At 36.1% G+C, this 13971-nt stretch overlaps 1 protein-coding gene and 1 non-coding gene across 2 annotated transcripts; one reads left to right on the forward strand and one right to left on the reverse strand.

Moving 5' to 3' along the window:
- The first annotated feature begins 1065 nt into the window (after positions 1 to 1065).
- Positions 1066 to 5363, forward strand: LOC110798944 (cation/H(+) antiporter 14-like). Its single transcript, XM_022004142.2, has 3 exons — positions 1066 to 2335; positions 2621 to 3619; positions 4160 to 5363. Exons 1-3 carry the CDS (start codon positions 2093 to 2095, stop codon positions 5321 to 5323), a joined length of 2406 nt encoding a protein of 801 aa, XP_021859834.1. The 5' UTR covers positions 1066 to 2092; the 3' UTR covers positions 5324 to 5363.
- A 304-nt stretch (positions 5364 to 5667) lies between these two features.
- On the reverse strand, positions 5668 to 5748 carry TRNAL-CAG (transfer RNA leucine (anticodon CAG)). The gene has a single exon. It is a non-coding gene; the product is annotated as a tRNA-Leu (tRNA).
- Positions 5749 to 13971: the final 8223 nt, after the last annotated feature.

Raw genomic sequence — 13971 nt, forward strand, 5'->3', positions numbered from 1 at the left:
TGGGGGCGGTGGTGGTGGTGGTTGATCGGTTGTCGTACACCTAGTCTAAATGATATGAGTAACGAATTGAACCTAAGTCTACCCAACTCCCCTTAGTGAGTCTCGCGTAAGGTCACTACAAGTGGTATAATCCATCATCTCCCTCAGACAACTTCTGTTCGCGATATCTCAAGAACATATTATATTTTGCTATTTATAGTATAAGTTCTCCATACTAATTAAAAGACGAACACAAAGAACAAGCATGATGTTTGAACGAACCTATCCTAATTTGTCCAAACTTATTGTTGCCAAACAGAGCATAATAAAGTCCCTTTAAAATTTATTTTTCTGTTCAATCCAAATGGAAAGTTTAACACAGGCCCTGTTCTTCTGAACTTTATTTGGCTGAATTGAACTGAACTGAACTGAACTGAACTGAACTTAATGGAGCTAAACTGAACTGAGCTGAGCTGAACTGAGCTGAACTGAACTGAACTTAATGGAGCTGAACTGAACTGAACTGAACTGAACTGAACTGAACTTAATGGAGCTGAACTGAATGGAACTTAATGAATAGTAAATAATAAATAATAAATAATAAATAATAAATAATAAATAATAAATAATAAATAATAAATAATAAATAATTAATAATAAATAATAAATAATAAAATAATAAATAATAAATAATAAATAATAAATAATAAATAATAAATAATAAATAATAAATAATAAATAATAAATAATAAATAATAATTAATAATTAATAATAAATAATAAATAATAAATAATAAATAATAAAATAATAAATAATAAAATAATTAATAATTAATAATTAATAATTAATATAAATAATAAGTAATAAATAATGAATAATAAATAATTAATAATTAATATAATGTTAATATTTATAACAATTCTCATAATAATAAATAATAACTACAATAATCATAATTATTTATTAATAACAATAATTACATATAATATTAATATAATAATAGTAATATTTAAGTAATAATAACGATAATAATAATTATTATATATATAAGTAATAAATGTCAATTTTAATTGCAATATCAAGAATAAAAATAATTACAAAGAAAGATGAATCCGTTCTTTTGAACTGAATTGAACTGAATGAAGCTGAACTGAACTGAACTTAACTTAATGGAGGTGAACTGAACTGAACTGAACTTAATGGAGCTGAACTGAACTGAACTTAATGGAGCTGAACTGAACTGAACTGAACTTAATGGAACTGCAAAAAAGTCCAAAAGAACAGGGCCACAATATAAAAGTAGCAAGAATTTTTATTTAAAGAAAAATAGAAAAGATCATTAGAGGTCAAATGATCAAATTTTGACTTGATCTCAGAATAATTTGACTTGATCTTGACCTCAAGAAAGCAAACTAATGTGAATCAACCATTTTTAGTTACAATCATTTTTATTTTGATGTTTGAAATTACATTATTATTGACCAATAAGAGAAAATGGCACATGAATGGTACACAAATTTTGAAACACAATATAGCACATTAGAAGGGAAATTATTTTATTTCATGTTTGAAATTACATTATTATCAACCGCTAGGAGAAAATGACACAGAAATGATAGACATAGTGAAACAAAGTATAGCACATTAGACGGGGAATTGTTTTCATATTTAAAATTACATTATTATCAACTAATAGGAGAAAATGACATAGGAATGGTACACAAATTGCGAAACAGAGTATAGTAAATTAGAAGGGGAATTGTAATAACTAAAATGCATATAGTTTTATAGAGTATATGTCTAAAACATCCAATGAATGATAAACAAACATAGGTTTTCTTTCTTTAGGCATCTTAGACGGCTATTATTTTACACAAAGAATCTCATAATAATTAATTAGCAAATTTATTAAAATTCCAAGTTTAGCACTTCCATAATCTCCATTCTTTCAAAACCACTTCTTTTTTTGTAACAAAAAATAAAATAATATTTTTTGATTGCTTAGTTTCTGAAACAATTCTCTCTAAAACATACACATCCAATTTATCCCTAAATTAAAGTTGAATTTGAAGAAATAAGGTAAAAAGCTTGCAAAAACAAATGTAATTTACAATGGGTGATAATACAGAAGCTGCAAATCATTGGTGGAGTGAAGGTGTATGGAACAATACGCCATTCTTATGCGAAGAAGTTCAACCACGTAAAGTATACAAAGCTTTTTGGGACAATGATTTGTATCTTCGCGATACTTACTCGTCGATTATATTATGTAATCTTTCTATAATCTTGGGTGTAACTACCTTCACTTGGTTCTTGCTTAAGCCTATTCGCATGCCGTTCACATCTCAGATGATCGTAAGTTTTTCCATTTCCCATATCTCGTAATCACAATAAGCCTTCAATTATATTGCTAGGGTTAAATAGAACGGATTAATAAAAGCAGCATACAGAAACCGGTGAAAAGGTTTCTTATTCATTTACATTTCAAGTAGGTCACATTTGTCACCTTTTGAGTTGTTTCATATATAACCCCTTCACGGCTTGTTTGGTATCCGTTAATTAATTACATGAACGGTACTCGTCCGTAATTTGATAAGTAATTCTCGAGCTAATACACATGATTGTGATGTTTTTAAACAGGGTGGTGTGCTTGTAATGGGATTTTTATTTTCGAATCGGATATTCAACTACGAAAAACTGTTGCCACCAGCAGTCCTATACGTACTGAAAACGATGTCGACAGTAGGGTTCATACTACAGTTATTCATGGTAGGATTAGAAACGAACATGGGCGTAATCATAAGAAGAATACAAATGAGGTCTGTGATTATAACAGTGTGTAGTTTATTCATGTCATATGCATTCAGTGCTATGGCAATTGTAGCAACAAACCAATTCAAACACATCCCATCTCTTCGAAAACCGCCTCGAAGCCTACTATTATTGATATCTCTTAATGCACAAACCTTCTTCATGGTTACTTGTCACAACCTTAATGATCTCGGCATAAGCAACTCGGATATCGGTCGTATGGCTTCGTCTATAGCTTTGATCCCTGACATCTTCTTAATGGTAACAAACGTCTTCATGACCAATATTGTACCGCCTCTTGTATCCGGGGCTAGCAATGATTGGAAGAAGTCGTCAATCATTTTAGCTTACTATGCAATAGTTTTCGTTGTTTTTCGACCCCTCGTGTTGTACATAGTGAATCAAACGCCGGAAGGAAGAAGTATGTCGAACACTCATTTCATGTACGTTTTCTTGATTGTTCTTGTTGCGGCGTGGATTGGAGAAGTGCTTGATGAATTGTTGCCGGTGTTTATATTTTCGTTGACGTTACCGGAGTACCCGTTATCGTTGGTTTTTACTCAGAAATTGGAAGCTCTAACTTCTTATGTTTTGTTCCCTTTGTATTGTGCTATGCAAGGACTCAAAACTGACTACTTTTCTATGACCAAAAGAAGTTTTGAGCTTGAGTTTTTGTTGATTGTGGGTTATGTGGGCAAGTTTTTGGGAACCACCCTTACTTCAAGGCTTTTTGGTGTTCCTTTTTGGAACTCTATTGCCCTTTCACTCATCCTATGTTCTAAAGGGTTATTGGATATTGCCGCACTTGGGATTTTGAGAGACAAAGATGTACGTACTCGGTATTCAATTCTCTCTTTTTCTTCAAGTTCATGTTCTATGTTGCTTTACGTTCCTTTTTATTTTTTACACTTACAGTTTATTCCGTTTTTTGTTAAGAATAGTACGCATATAAACTCTTAACTCGCACAAAAGGACTTGATTTTGCCACTTTCTCTTCACCTGGGTTGGTCTGATTTTTCTAGTTTATGATCTTAACATTTCTGCTTTGAATGTTTTTTGTGAGTGTTTTTTCTTTTTCTGGTTTGATCTGGTTTTACTAGTGTGGTCTGTTTGTTTCTAGTTTGGTCTGTGTTTATCTTGTCTGATCTAAGTTTAAGAAAAATTAACAAATAAGTTGAATAAGTTGAAGAGAATAGAGTCTAAATTACTTTTGCCCAAATGTTACCCACTTTAAACCGTCTTTCTTCTTTGCAAACAGTAACCGTAAAGAACAGATTGGAACGGATTGTCGTTTACTTTTGCTTCTTTTAAGTATTTCGATTGATTAATTTGCTAACACCTTTTGTTTGATGTTGATGGAAATTGCAGTGGGTGGATAGAGAGGCGTACACATTAGCAATGCTTCATTTTTTGATCATTAGTGGAGCATTATTACCGTTAGTAAGACATTTCTACGAACCATTAAGCCAATACACTGCAATTTTTAGACCAAATGTGACAGATTCCACCTACAACAATACATTCCAAACACTAACATGTCTTTACAAGGAAGAGAATTTACCCGGAATCATACGCCTTATCGAGGCGTTTCACCCTACACGAACGAGGCCGATTCCGGTGATCTTACTCCAACTCATGCCACTCTTCGGACGTTGCACCATGCCTATCATAGGAACCTTGGATCAACTCAAATCATTACCTTCATTTAAGAAAAAACTCGCTTACTCGAATCGTATACTCGAATCTTTCTTAAACCTCGAACGTGAGTCTAAAGGCTATACACGAGTGAAACACTACGTAGCCATATCTCCTTACGAAAGCATGCATAATGACATTTGTAGCCTTGCTTACCAAAAGGATGCAAGCCTACTTATTCTACCCTTCCACATGCAAGTACAATGGACCAAAGTTGGGAGAATCATTGAAGAGTCTTCTAAAACATTAAGGGAAGTTAACAAGATGGTTCTCGAAAAGGCACCGTGTTCCGTCGCCTTGTTACTCGACCGAGCCGACCCTCGGCTAGGTATCAACGACACTCGAGTCTATCAAGTAGCCATAATTGTTATGGGTGGTGAAGATGATTTTGAAGCCCTAGCATTTACTAGACTTTTCGGTAGTCATCCAAATGTTAAGGTAGTCGTTGTTTGGTTGAAATCTTCGTTACAAGATAAGAATGAGGCTAAGAATTATGACATGATAATGAACTTTCAAGCTTCTTGTCCAAAGGAGAACGAGAGGGCGGTGTCGTTGAAGGAGGTGGTGGTTAACGATGGTGCCGATACCACTAATGTTTTGTTATCAATGAATGGTCTTATTGATTTAGTTGTGTTAGGAAGACACCATGACTTTGATTGTTTACCGTTACGTGGGCTTAGTCTTGATGGGTTTTGTGAATATCCTGAGTTAGGGATTCTTGGTGACTTGTTAGCTACACCGGATTTCGGGTTTTCTGTTTTAGTTGTTCAACATGAACCAAAAGATGAGTTTAAAATAGTGTATGATTTACCAAAAATGTATGGTTTAAGGCGCTAGCTAGTTTCAGGTTTTAGTTTAATGTTTAATGTTTTGTACAGTTGATTTGTTTTTTTTTTTAAATAAGTTTGACGTTTACATAGTTAGTTTATTTGAATGTTTAGATGTTACACGTATTTTTTACGCTGAAACAAAAAGTTACTACGTAGTTCCTAATTCCTAACAAGTAACAACGTTAGAATTATATGTAAATGTATAGACACATATAAGTAGTAACTATTTACGGAGTTTTATGTTTGAATTTGACCCAGCCAAAACTTGAGTTCACTCACCTAAACGGCTAAAAATTAAACAATAAATCAACAAAGAGAAGAATTATAAAAAATAAAAAATAAAAAATGGTTTGTCAGGAACGGGATTCGAACCCGTGCCCTTTCGGACTAGTACCTGAAACTAGCGCCTTAGACCAACTCGGCCATCCTGACGTCGATGTCACTAAAATCAAAATATAGTTATACATAATATTAAATTCTGCCAACAATTTCAAGTTTAGTTTTAGTATCAAAAGTGCCTTGTGTCTAATGAAGCAAGTGATTCGTATTTTTATTGATTGATTTGATGTTGGTACTGATTATATTGATCTATCAATTAGAGATGAAAATAACCAACGAATGATCTAATAATCCCATCTTCCAACATAATTAAACAGATGAAAACTTGAATTAAATGGATGAAAAGAAGATGATGGGTGAAGCGGGTAATATTTTTGATCCATCACCCCTTTATCACATGATCCCCCTCCCATTTATTATACTTTGTATACATTATTTTAGTTATATATACTAGATTAGATCCCGTGCACGTACGGATTTTGATCATTCTTTTTTCACAAAATATTTAACTGAATATCTCCCAAACTATTGCATAGTTAATAACATTTTTAACATATTCGTTTAAATTTATTCATCTAATATGCATATTTAAAATGTTACTATGGTAATTTGACAAAAATATTGAGTGATATATTTTTCATTATTAATATAGAGATTTGACTAACATATTACCAATTTAGAATAATTATTATTATGCCGTATCTATTATTGAAATAATTTATAAACTAAATTTTGTTTCCATACATAAATAGTTTATAAAAAAGGTAGAGAATAAAAATAAAATAAAACAGATACACTTTTCTGGGAAGTGATTTTTGGCGGGAAAAAATCGCCCCAGGAATTGACACGTGTCATTCCTGGTATCTCTTTTAGTATATAGTAATATATAATAGATAATAGATAATAGATACTAATTTATTAAAAGGCGTTGCGGAGAGAGTTTATGTACCACGCATAAGGTTTGAACACAAGACCTCAAGTTTGGATATAAATCTCATTACCATCTTAACCAACCACTAATTGTTGTTATCTATGACACATTAATTTATAAATATATGTTAACATGAAGTCTAAAACAACTAAATCTTTATGTTATCTTTTATTTCTTATGGACCATATTGGAATAAAAATAGCAATTAAATGTTAGGTTATGATACATATGACATTACATAGATCATGCGGAAACAACCATTAACCCAGGACAACATATTATTTACACATAATCATATAGCATAATTTAGATGCATACTCTTTGTTGCGTGCCCTCCCTAGCTGCGCCCGAACCGAACAAGAACAAGTCTTTAGGACTCCAAGTGTCGTCCCTCCGTAGATAGTCCACAGCACGTCCGGATCCGCCTTAAGATTGACCAACTAGAATCGCCCTTAAGGTACTAGAAAATTTCGGCACTTTATGAGCAAGATGTGTTTTAATTTTCTCTCAAAAACTCACTTTTGAATACTTTGAAACTTGTGTATAAATTATGACCCCTAGGCCTTTATTTATAGAGTTATGGAAAAGGAATCGTAATCCTAGTAGGATACGAATTAATTGAAATTAGAATCCTACATGAATTCTATTTAATTAATTTATCCAATTAGGAATAGAAATTTAATCATACACTGACTCTTGCAGATTCAGGAATCACGCATGAGCACAAACTCACACACACACGGCAGCCACAAGGGCTGCCCATGCGCGTGCGAGCAGCAGCCCACGCAGCACGGCCCACGCATCCGTGGCCCTTGGCGCGCGCTGGGCCTGCCTTGCGGTAGGCCTGGGCGCTGCCTTGGCTGGGCTTGTGGCGCGCATGCTTGCTGGGCGATGGCCCCGGCTTCGTGCTGGGCCTTCGTCCGGCAAGCCTCGTCCGATGCTAATTCGTACGATACGCTTCCGATTAAATTTCCATTTCCGGAATCTATTTCCGATTACGAACAATATTTAATATTTCCGATTCCGGAATTAATTTCCGTTTCGAACAAATATTTAATATTTCCGTTTCCGGAATTATTTTCCGATTCCGGTAATATTTCCGATTCTGACAATATTTCCGTTTCCGGCAATATTTCCGATTCTGGTAATATTTCCATTTCCAATAATATTTTCCGATACGTACCATGTTTCCGTTTCCGGCAACATCTACGACTTGGATAATATTCATATTTCCGATACGATCCATATTTCCGTTTCCGGCAATATCATCGTTTTCGGAGTATTCATTTCTTGCCTGTGACGATCTTAGCTCCCACTGAAACCAAGATCCGTCGGTTCCGAATATTCATAGATGGAGTATTTAATGCCATTAAATACTTGATCCGTTTACGTACTATTTGTGTGACCCTACGGGTTCAGTCAAGAGTAAGCTGTGGATTAATATCATTAATTCCACTTGAACTGAAGCGGCCTCTAGCTAGGCATTCAGCTCACTTGATCTCACTGAATTATTAACTTGTTAATTAATACTGAACCGTATTTATTAGACTTAACATAGAATGCATACTTGGACCAAGGGCATTATTTCCTTCAGTCTCCCACTTGTCCTTAGGGACAAGTGTGCATTTCCTAATTCCTTTGTCGCTCGATGCTTGCTCTTGAACATAAGGTAAGAGTTGTCATCCTTATTATGTCCAGAGGTGTTCCTCGGTTTCAGAGTTCAACTGATCAAATAAACAGATAATCATAGCCTATGATTCATCCGAGCACGGCCATGCATTTCACAGTTTCTAGCTCTCCGAGTGGCCTTGTACAACTTTTAAGCATCTCTTCCCGATTTATGGGAGGACAATCCCAATCTTGCGATCTTGATATTAGACTTCGTTTGATAGGTGATTACCTGAGCGTTGCCTTTATAGCCTCCTTTTACGGTGCGACGGTTGGTCAACGTCAAAGCAACCAGTTCTCAAACAAGTAATCTCAAATCACTCAGGTATTGAGGATTTAGTGTCTAATAATTTAATGAAATTTACTTATGACAGACTTTCATCTCTTACAGTAAAGTTTCATAGGTCTTGTCCGATACTAGTCTTCCCAAAGTAAGTATCTATGCAAATGATTATGACATTGCCATGTCCACATAGTTCAAGAAACAGAACTACTAGTCATCTTGCATTCTAATCGTCTAACGTTTTCTATGCGTCCAATTTTATAGAAAACTCTGATTAGGGACCATTTTCAACCTTTGACATTCAAGTTCACTTGATAGACATTTCTTAGTCACAGGACTGGTCCTGACAGTCTATCTTGAATATATCGTCAAGTTGAAGGGACTCATCATTTAATAAACCACAAATTAAATGGAAAAAATGAATTCCTTTCATTTATTGTGAATGATTAACCAATAATGTTTTACAAAGATTTAAACTCTAAAACTTTAAAACATTAAACAGAGACATCAAAGCCATTCTCCAATATGCTTGATTCCCATAGCTGCAGTGTGCGAGTTGTGCTTCGCTTGCGGCAGAGGTTTAGTTAATGGATCTGATATGTTGTCATCAGTTCCAATTTTGCTTATCTCGACTTCTTTTCTTTCAACGAACTCTCGTAGAAGGTGAAATCTACGAAGTACATGCTTGACTCTCTGGTGGTGTCTAGGCTCTTTTGCCTGTGCAATAGCTCCGTTATTATCACAATACAGGGCTATTGGTCCTTTAATGGAGGGGACTACACCAAGTTCTCCTATGAACTTCCTTAGCCATATAGCTTCCTTTGCTGCTTCATGTGCAGCAATGTACTCCGCTTCAGTTGTAGAATCCGCAATGGTGCTTTGCTTAGCACTTTTCCAGCTTACTGCTCCTCCGTTGAGGCAGAAGACAAACCCAGACTGTGATCTGAAATCATCTTTGTCGGTTTGGAAACTTGCGTCCGTATAGCCTTTAACAATTAATTCATCATCTCCACCATAGACCAGGAAGTCATCTTTGTGCCTTTTCAGGTACTTCAGAATGTTCTTGGCAGCAGTCCAATGCGCCTCTCCTGGGTCTGACTGGTATCTGCTCGTAGCACTGAGTGCGTACGCAACATCCGGGTGTGTACTTATCATAGCATACATTATTGAACCAATCAATGATGCATATGGAATCCCATTCATTCGTCTACGCTCATCAAGTGTTTTTGGGCACTGAGTCTTGCTTAGAGTCATTCCATGAGACATGGGTAGGTAGCCTCGCTTGGAGTCCGCCATCTTGAACCTATCAAGCACCTTATTGATATAAGTGCTTTGACTAAGTCCAATCATCTTTTTAGATCTATCTCTGTAAATCTTGATGCCCAATATGTACTGTGCTTCTCCTAGATCCTTCATCGAAAAACATTTCCCAAGCCAAATCTTGACAGAGTTCAACATAGGAATGTCATTTCCGATAAGCAATATGTCGTCGACATATAATACTAGGAAAGCAATTTTGCTCCCACTGACCTTCTTGTATACACAAGATTCGTCTGCGTTCTTGATGAAACCAAAGTCACTGACTGCTTCATCAAAACGTATATTCCAGCTCCTGGATGCCTGCTTCAATCCGTAGATTGACTTCTTTAGCTTGCATACCTTTTTAGCATTCTTTGGATCCTCAAAACCTTCAGGCTGTGTCATAAACACAGTTTCTGTTAAAACGCCGTTTAAGAAAGCAGTTTTGACATCCATCTGCCATATTTCGTAATCGTAATATGCAGCGATTGCTAACATTATTCGAATAGACTTTAGCATTGCAACTGGTGAAAAGGTTTCATCGTAATCCACACCGTGGACTTGCCTGTAACCTTTTGCAACCAATCTAGCTTTGAAAACTTCAAGTTTCCCATCCTTGTCCTTTTTCAGTTTGAAAACCCATTTGCTTCCAATGGCTTGGTAGCCATCTGGCAAATCGACCAAATCCCATACTTGGTTTTCAGACATGGAGTCTAATTCAGATTGCATGGCTTCTTGCCATTGCTTGGAGCTAGGGCTCGTCATAGCTTGCTTGTAAGTCGCAGGTTCATCACTTTCAAGTAATAGAACGTCATAGCTCTCGTTCGTCAAAATACCTAAGTACCTTTCCGGTTGAGATCTATATCTTTGCGATCTACGCGGGGTAACATTTCTAGATTGACCATGATTCTCACCAGATTCTTCTAAAGATCTCTGAGTTTCATCCTGAATGTCATCTTGAGCATTCTCTAGAGTTTGTTGTTCGACTCGAATTTCTTCGAGGTCTACTTTTCTCCCACTTGTCATTTTGGAAATATGATCCTTCTCCAAAAAGACACCATCTCGAGCAACAAACACTTTGTTCTCAGATGTATTGTAGAAGTAATACCCCTTTGTTTCCTTTGGATAGCCCACAAGGATACATTTGTCAGATTTTGGATGAAGTTTGTCTGAAATTAATCGTTTGACGTATACTTCACATCCCCAAATCTTAAGAAAAGACACATTTGGAGGCTTTCCAAACCATAATTCGTATGGAGTCTTTTCGACAGCTTTAGACGGAGCTCTATTTATAGTGAGTGCAGCTGTATTTAGTGCATGTCCCCAAAATTCTAATGGAAGTTCGGCCTGACCCATCATTGACCTGACCATGTCTAGCAAGGTTCTGTTCCTCCGTTCTGACACACCGTTCCATTGTGGTGTTCCAGGAGGAGTCAATTCTGATAGAATTCCACATTCTTTCAGATGGTCATCAAATTCATAGCTCAGATATTCACCGCCTCTATCAGACCGCAGTGCCTTAATCTTCTTGCCTAATTGATTCTCTACTTCACTCTGAAATTCCTTGAATTTGTCAAAGGATTCAGACTTATGCTTCATTAGGTAGACATAACCATACCTACTGAAGTCATCAGTGAAAGTGATAAAGTAGCTGAAACCACCTCTAGCATTTGTACTCATTGGTCCACATACATCTGTATGGATTAAACCCAATAGTTCATTTGCTCTTTCTCCAACTTTGGAGAAAGGTTGCTTTGTCATTTTGCCAAGTAAACATGATTCGCATTTACCATAATCCTCTAAGTCAAATGGTTCTAGAATTCCTTCTCTTTGAAGTCTTTCTAAGCGTTTCAAGTTTATATGGCCTAATCGACAATGCCACAGATAGGTGAGATCTGAATCATCCTTTTTGGCCTTTTTGGTATTTATGTTATATACTTGTTTGTCGTGATCTAATAAATAAAGTCCATTGACTAATCTAGCAGATCCATAAAACATCTCTTTAAAATAAAACGAACAACTATTGTCTTTTATTATAAAGGAAAATCCCTTAGCATCTAAGCAAGAAACTGAAATGATGTTTTTAGTAAGACTTGGAACATGGAAACATTCTTCCAGTTCCAAAACTAGCCCGGAGGGCAACGACAAATAGTAAGTTCCTACGGCTAATGCAGCAATCCGTGCTCCATTTCCCACTCGTAGGTCGACTTCACCCTTGCTTAACTTTCTACTTCTTCTTAGTCCCTGTGGATTGGAACATAAGTGTGAGCCACAACCTGTATCTAATACCCAAGAAGTTGAATTAGCAAGTATACAGTCTATAACGAAAATACCTGAAGATGGAACGACTGTTCCGTTCTTCTGATCTTCCTTTAGCTTCAAGCAATCTCTCTTCCAATGCCCCTTCTTCTTGCAGTAGAAGCATTCGGATTCAGAAGTGGGTTGACTGACCTTCCTCTTTGCAGATTTGGCGCCAGTTTGCTTAGTTGGGCTGGCCTTGTTGCCACCTTTCTTAGCATTCCTCTTCTTTCCAGATTTCTTGAACTTGCCCCCACGCACCATAAGCACATCCTGCTTATCACTTTTGAGCGTCTTTTCAGCGGTCTTCAGCATACCGTGAAGCTCATTGAGCGTTTTGTCCAGACTATTCATACTGTAGTTCAGTTTGAACTGATCATACCCGCTATGAAGAGAATGGAGGATGGTGTCTATAGCCATTTCCTGAGAAAATTGCTGATCCAGCCGACTCATATTCTCAATGAGTCCAATCATTTTGAGAACATGTGGACTTACGGGCTCGCCTTTCTTAAGCTTGGTCTCAAGAATTTGCCTATGAGTCTCGAATCTTTCGACTCGAGCCAGATCTTGGAACATGTTCTTCAACTCACTGATGATTGTGAAAGCATCTGAGTTGATGAACGTTTTCTGCAGATCCGCACTCATGGTGGCGAGCATTAGACATTTCACATCCTTGTTGGCATCAATCCAACGATTGAGGGCAGCCTGAGTGACCCCGTCGCCAGGAGCTTCGGGCATCGCCTCATCTAGGACATACTCCTTTTCTTCCTGCATAAGAACTATTTGCAAGTTCCTTTGCCAGTCAAGGAAGTTTTTCCCGTTCAACTTCTCCTTTTCGAGAATTGATCGAATGTTGAATGAATTGTTGTTTGCCATATTAAAAACTACAATTGAAAAGAATAAACAAATAAATAACCATTCACAGTTTCTCTTAATAAACTTAAATTCTAGCATACATGCATAATTCAATGTTTATTAAGCATTTTATTCAAGTTATGTGTTCCGGCAGGTGTGAATAAAATGATTCCAAGATCCTAAAATCATTGAAGAACTAAGCACAGTTTGTCGACTTAATTCTAGAACATCTTAGGTAAGCAAAAGCCTTTTGCTAATAGTCTAGAAACTATTCTTGGTTGATAGGTACGTCTAAGAACTTATTAGGTAAACCTATCGAATTTGCCACGACATAAAAGGACTCCTTACTTATATCGTTGAGTTTCACCAAAACTAACATGTACTCACAATTATTTGTGTACCTTGCCCCTTTAGGACCAATAAGTAACACCTCGCTGAGCGAAAACTATTACTAGATTGATGTAAAGGATATCCAAGCAAGTGTATATTTTGGCATGGCACCTTTTAACTCAATTTTTAAGTTTGGAACTTAAGGCTCTTACTATGTTGGTTAGATTTTAAGTGAACTAAAATCCTTAATCATGCAACATAATCAAGCTTTTGATCTCATGCATTTTAAGACATATTTAAAACAATAAATAACTTAAAACATGCATAAGATATTTGTGATCTAGTATGGCCCGACTTCATCTTGAAGCTTTGACTTCAAAGTCCGTCTTGAAAATCTCCGTGGGAGGCACCATTTTCTTCAAATAGGATAAGCTATAACTAATTACAACTATTTGATGGTACGCAGACCATATTTGAATTGAAAAATAACTTTGGTGATTTAGACCAATTACATTCAAATTAATGGTACGCAGACCATATTTTCTATCCTATTTGGGCCATACTAGTCACTTCATAACCTGCAAAACAGTACATGTACAATATATACCATTCACCCATTCATTATCATGAATGGCCCACATAGCTGGTTAGT

Source organism: Spinacia oleracea, chromosome 5 (genome assembly GCF_020520425.1).
Source record: "Spinacia oleracea cultivar Varoflay chromosome 5, BTI_SOV_V1, whole genome shotgun sequence".
NCBI lineage: Eukaryota > Viridiplantae > Streptophyta > Magnoliopsida > Caryophyllales > Amaranthaceae > Spinacia > Spinacia oleracea.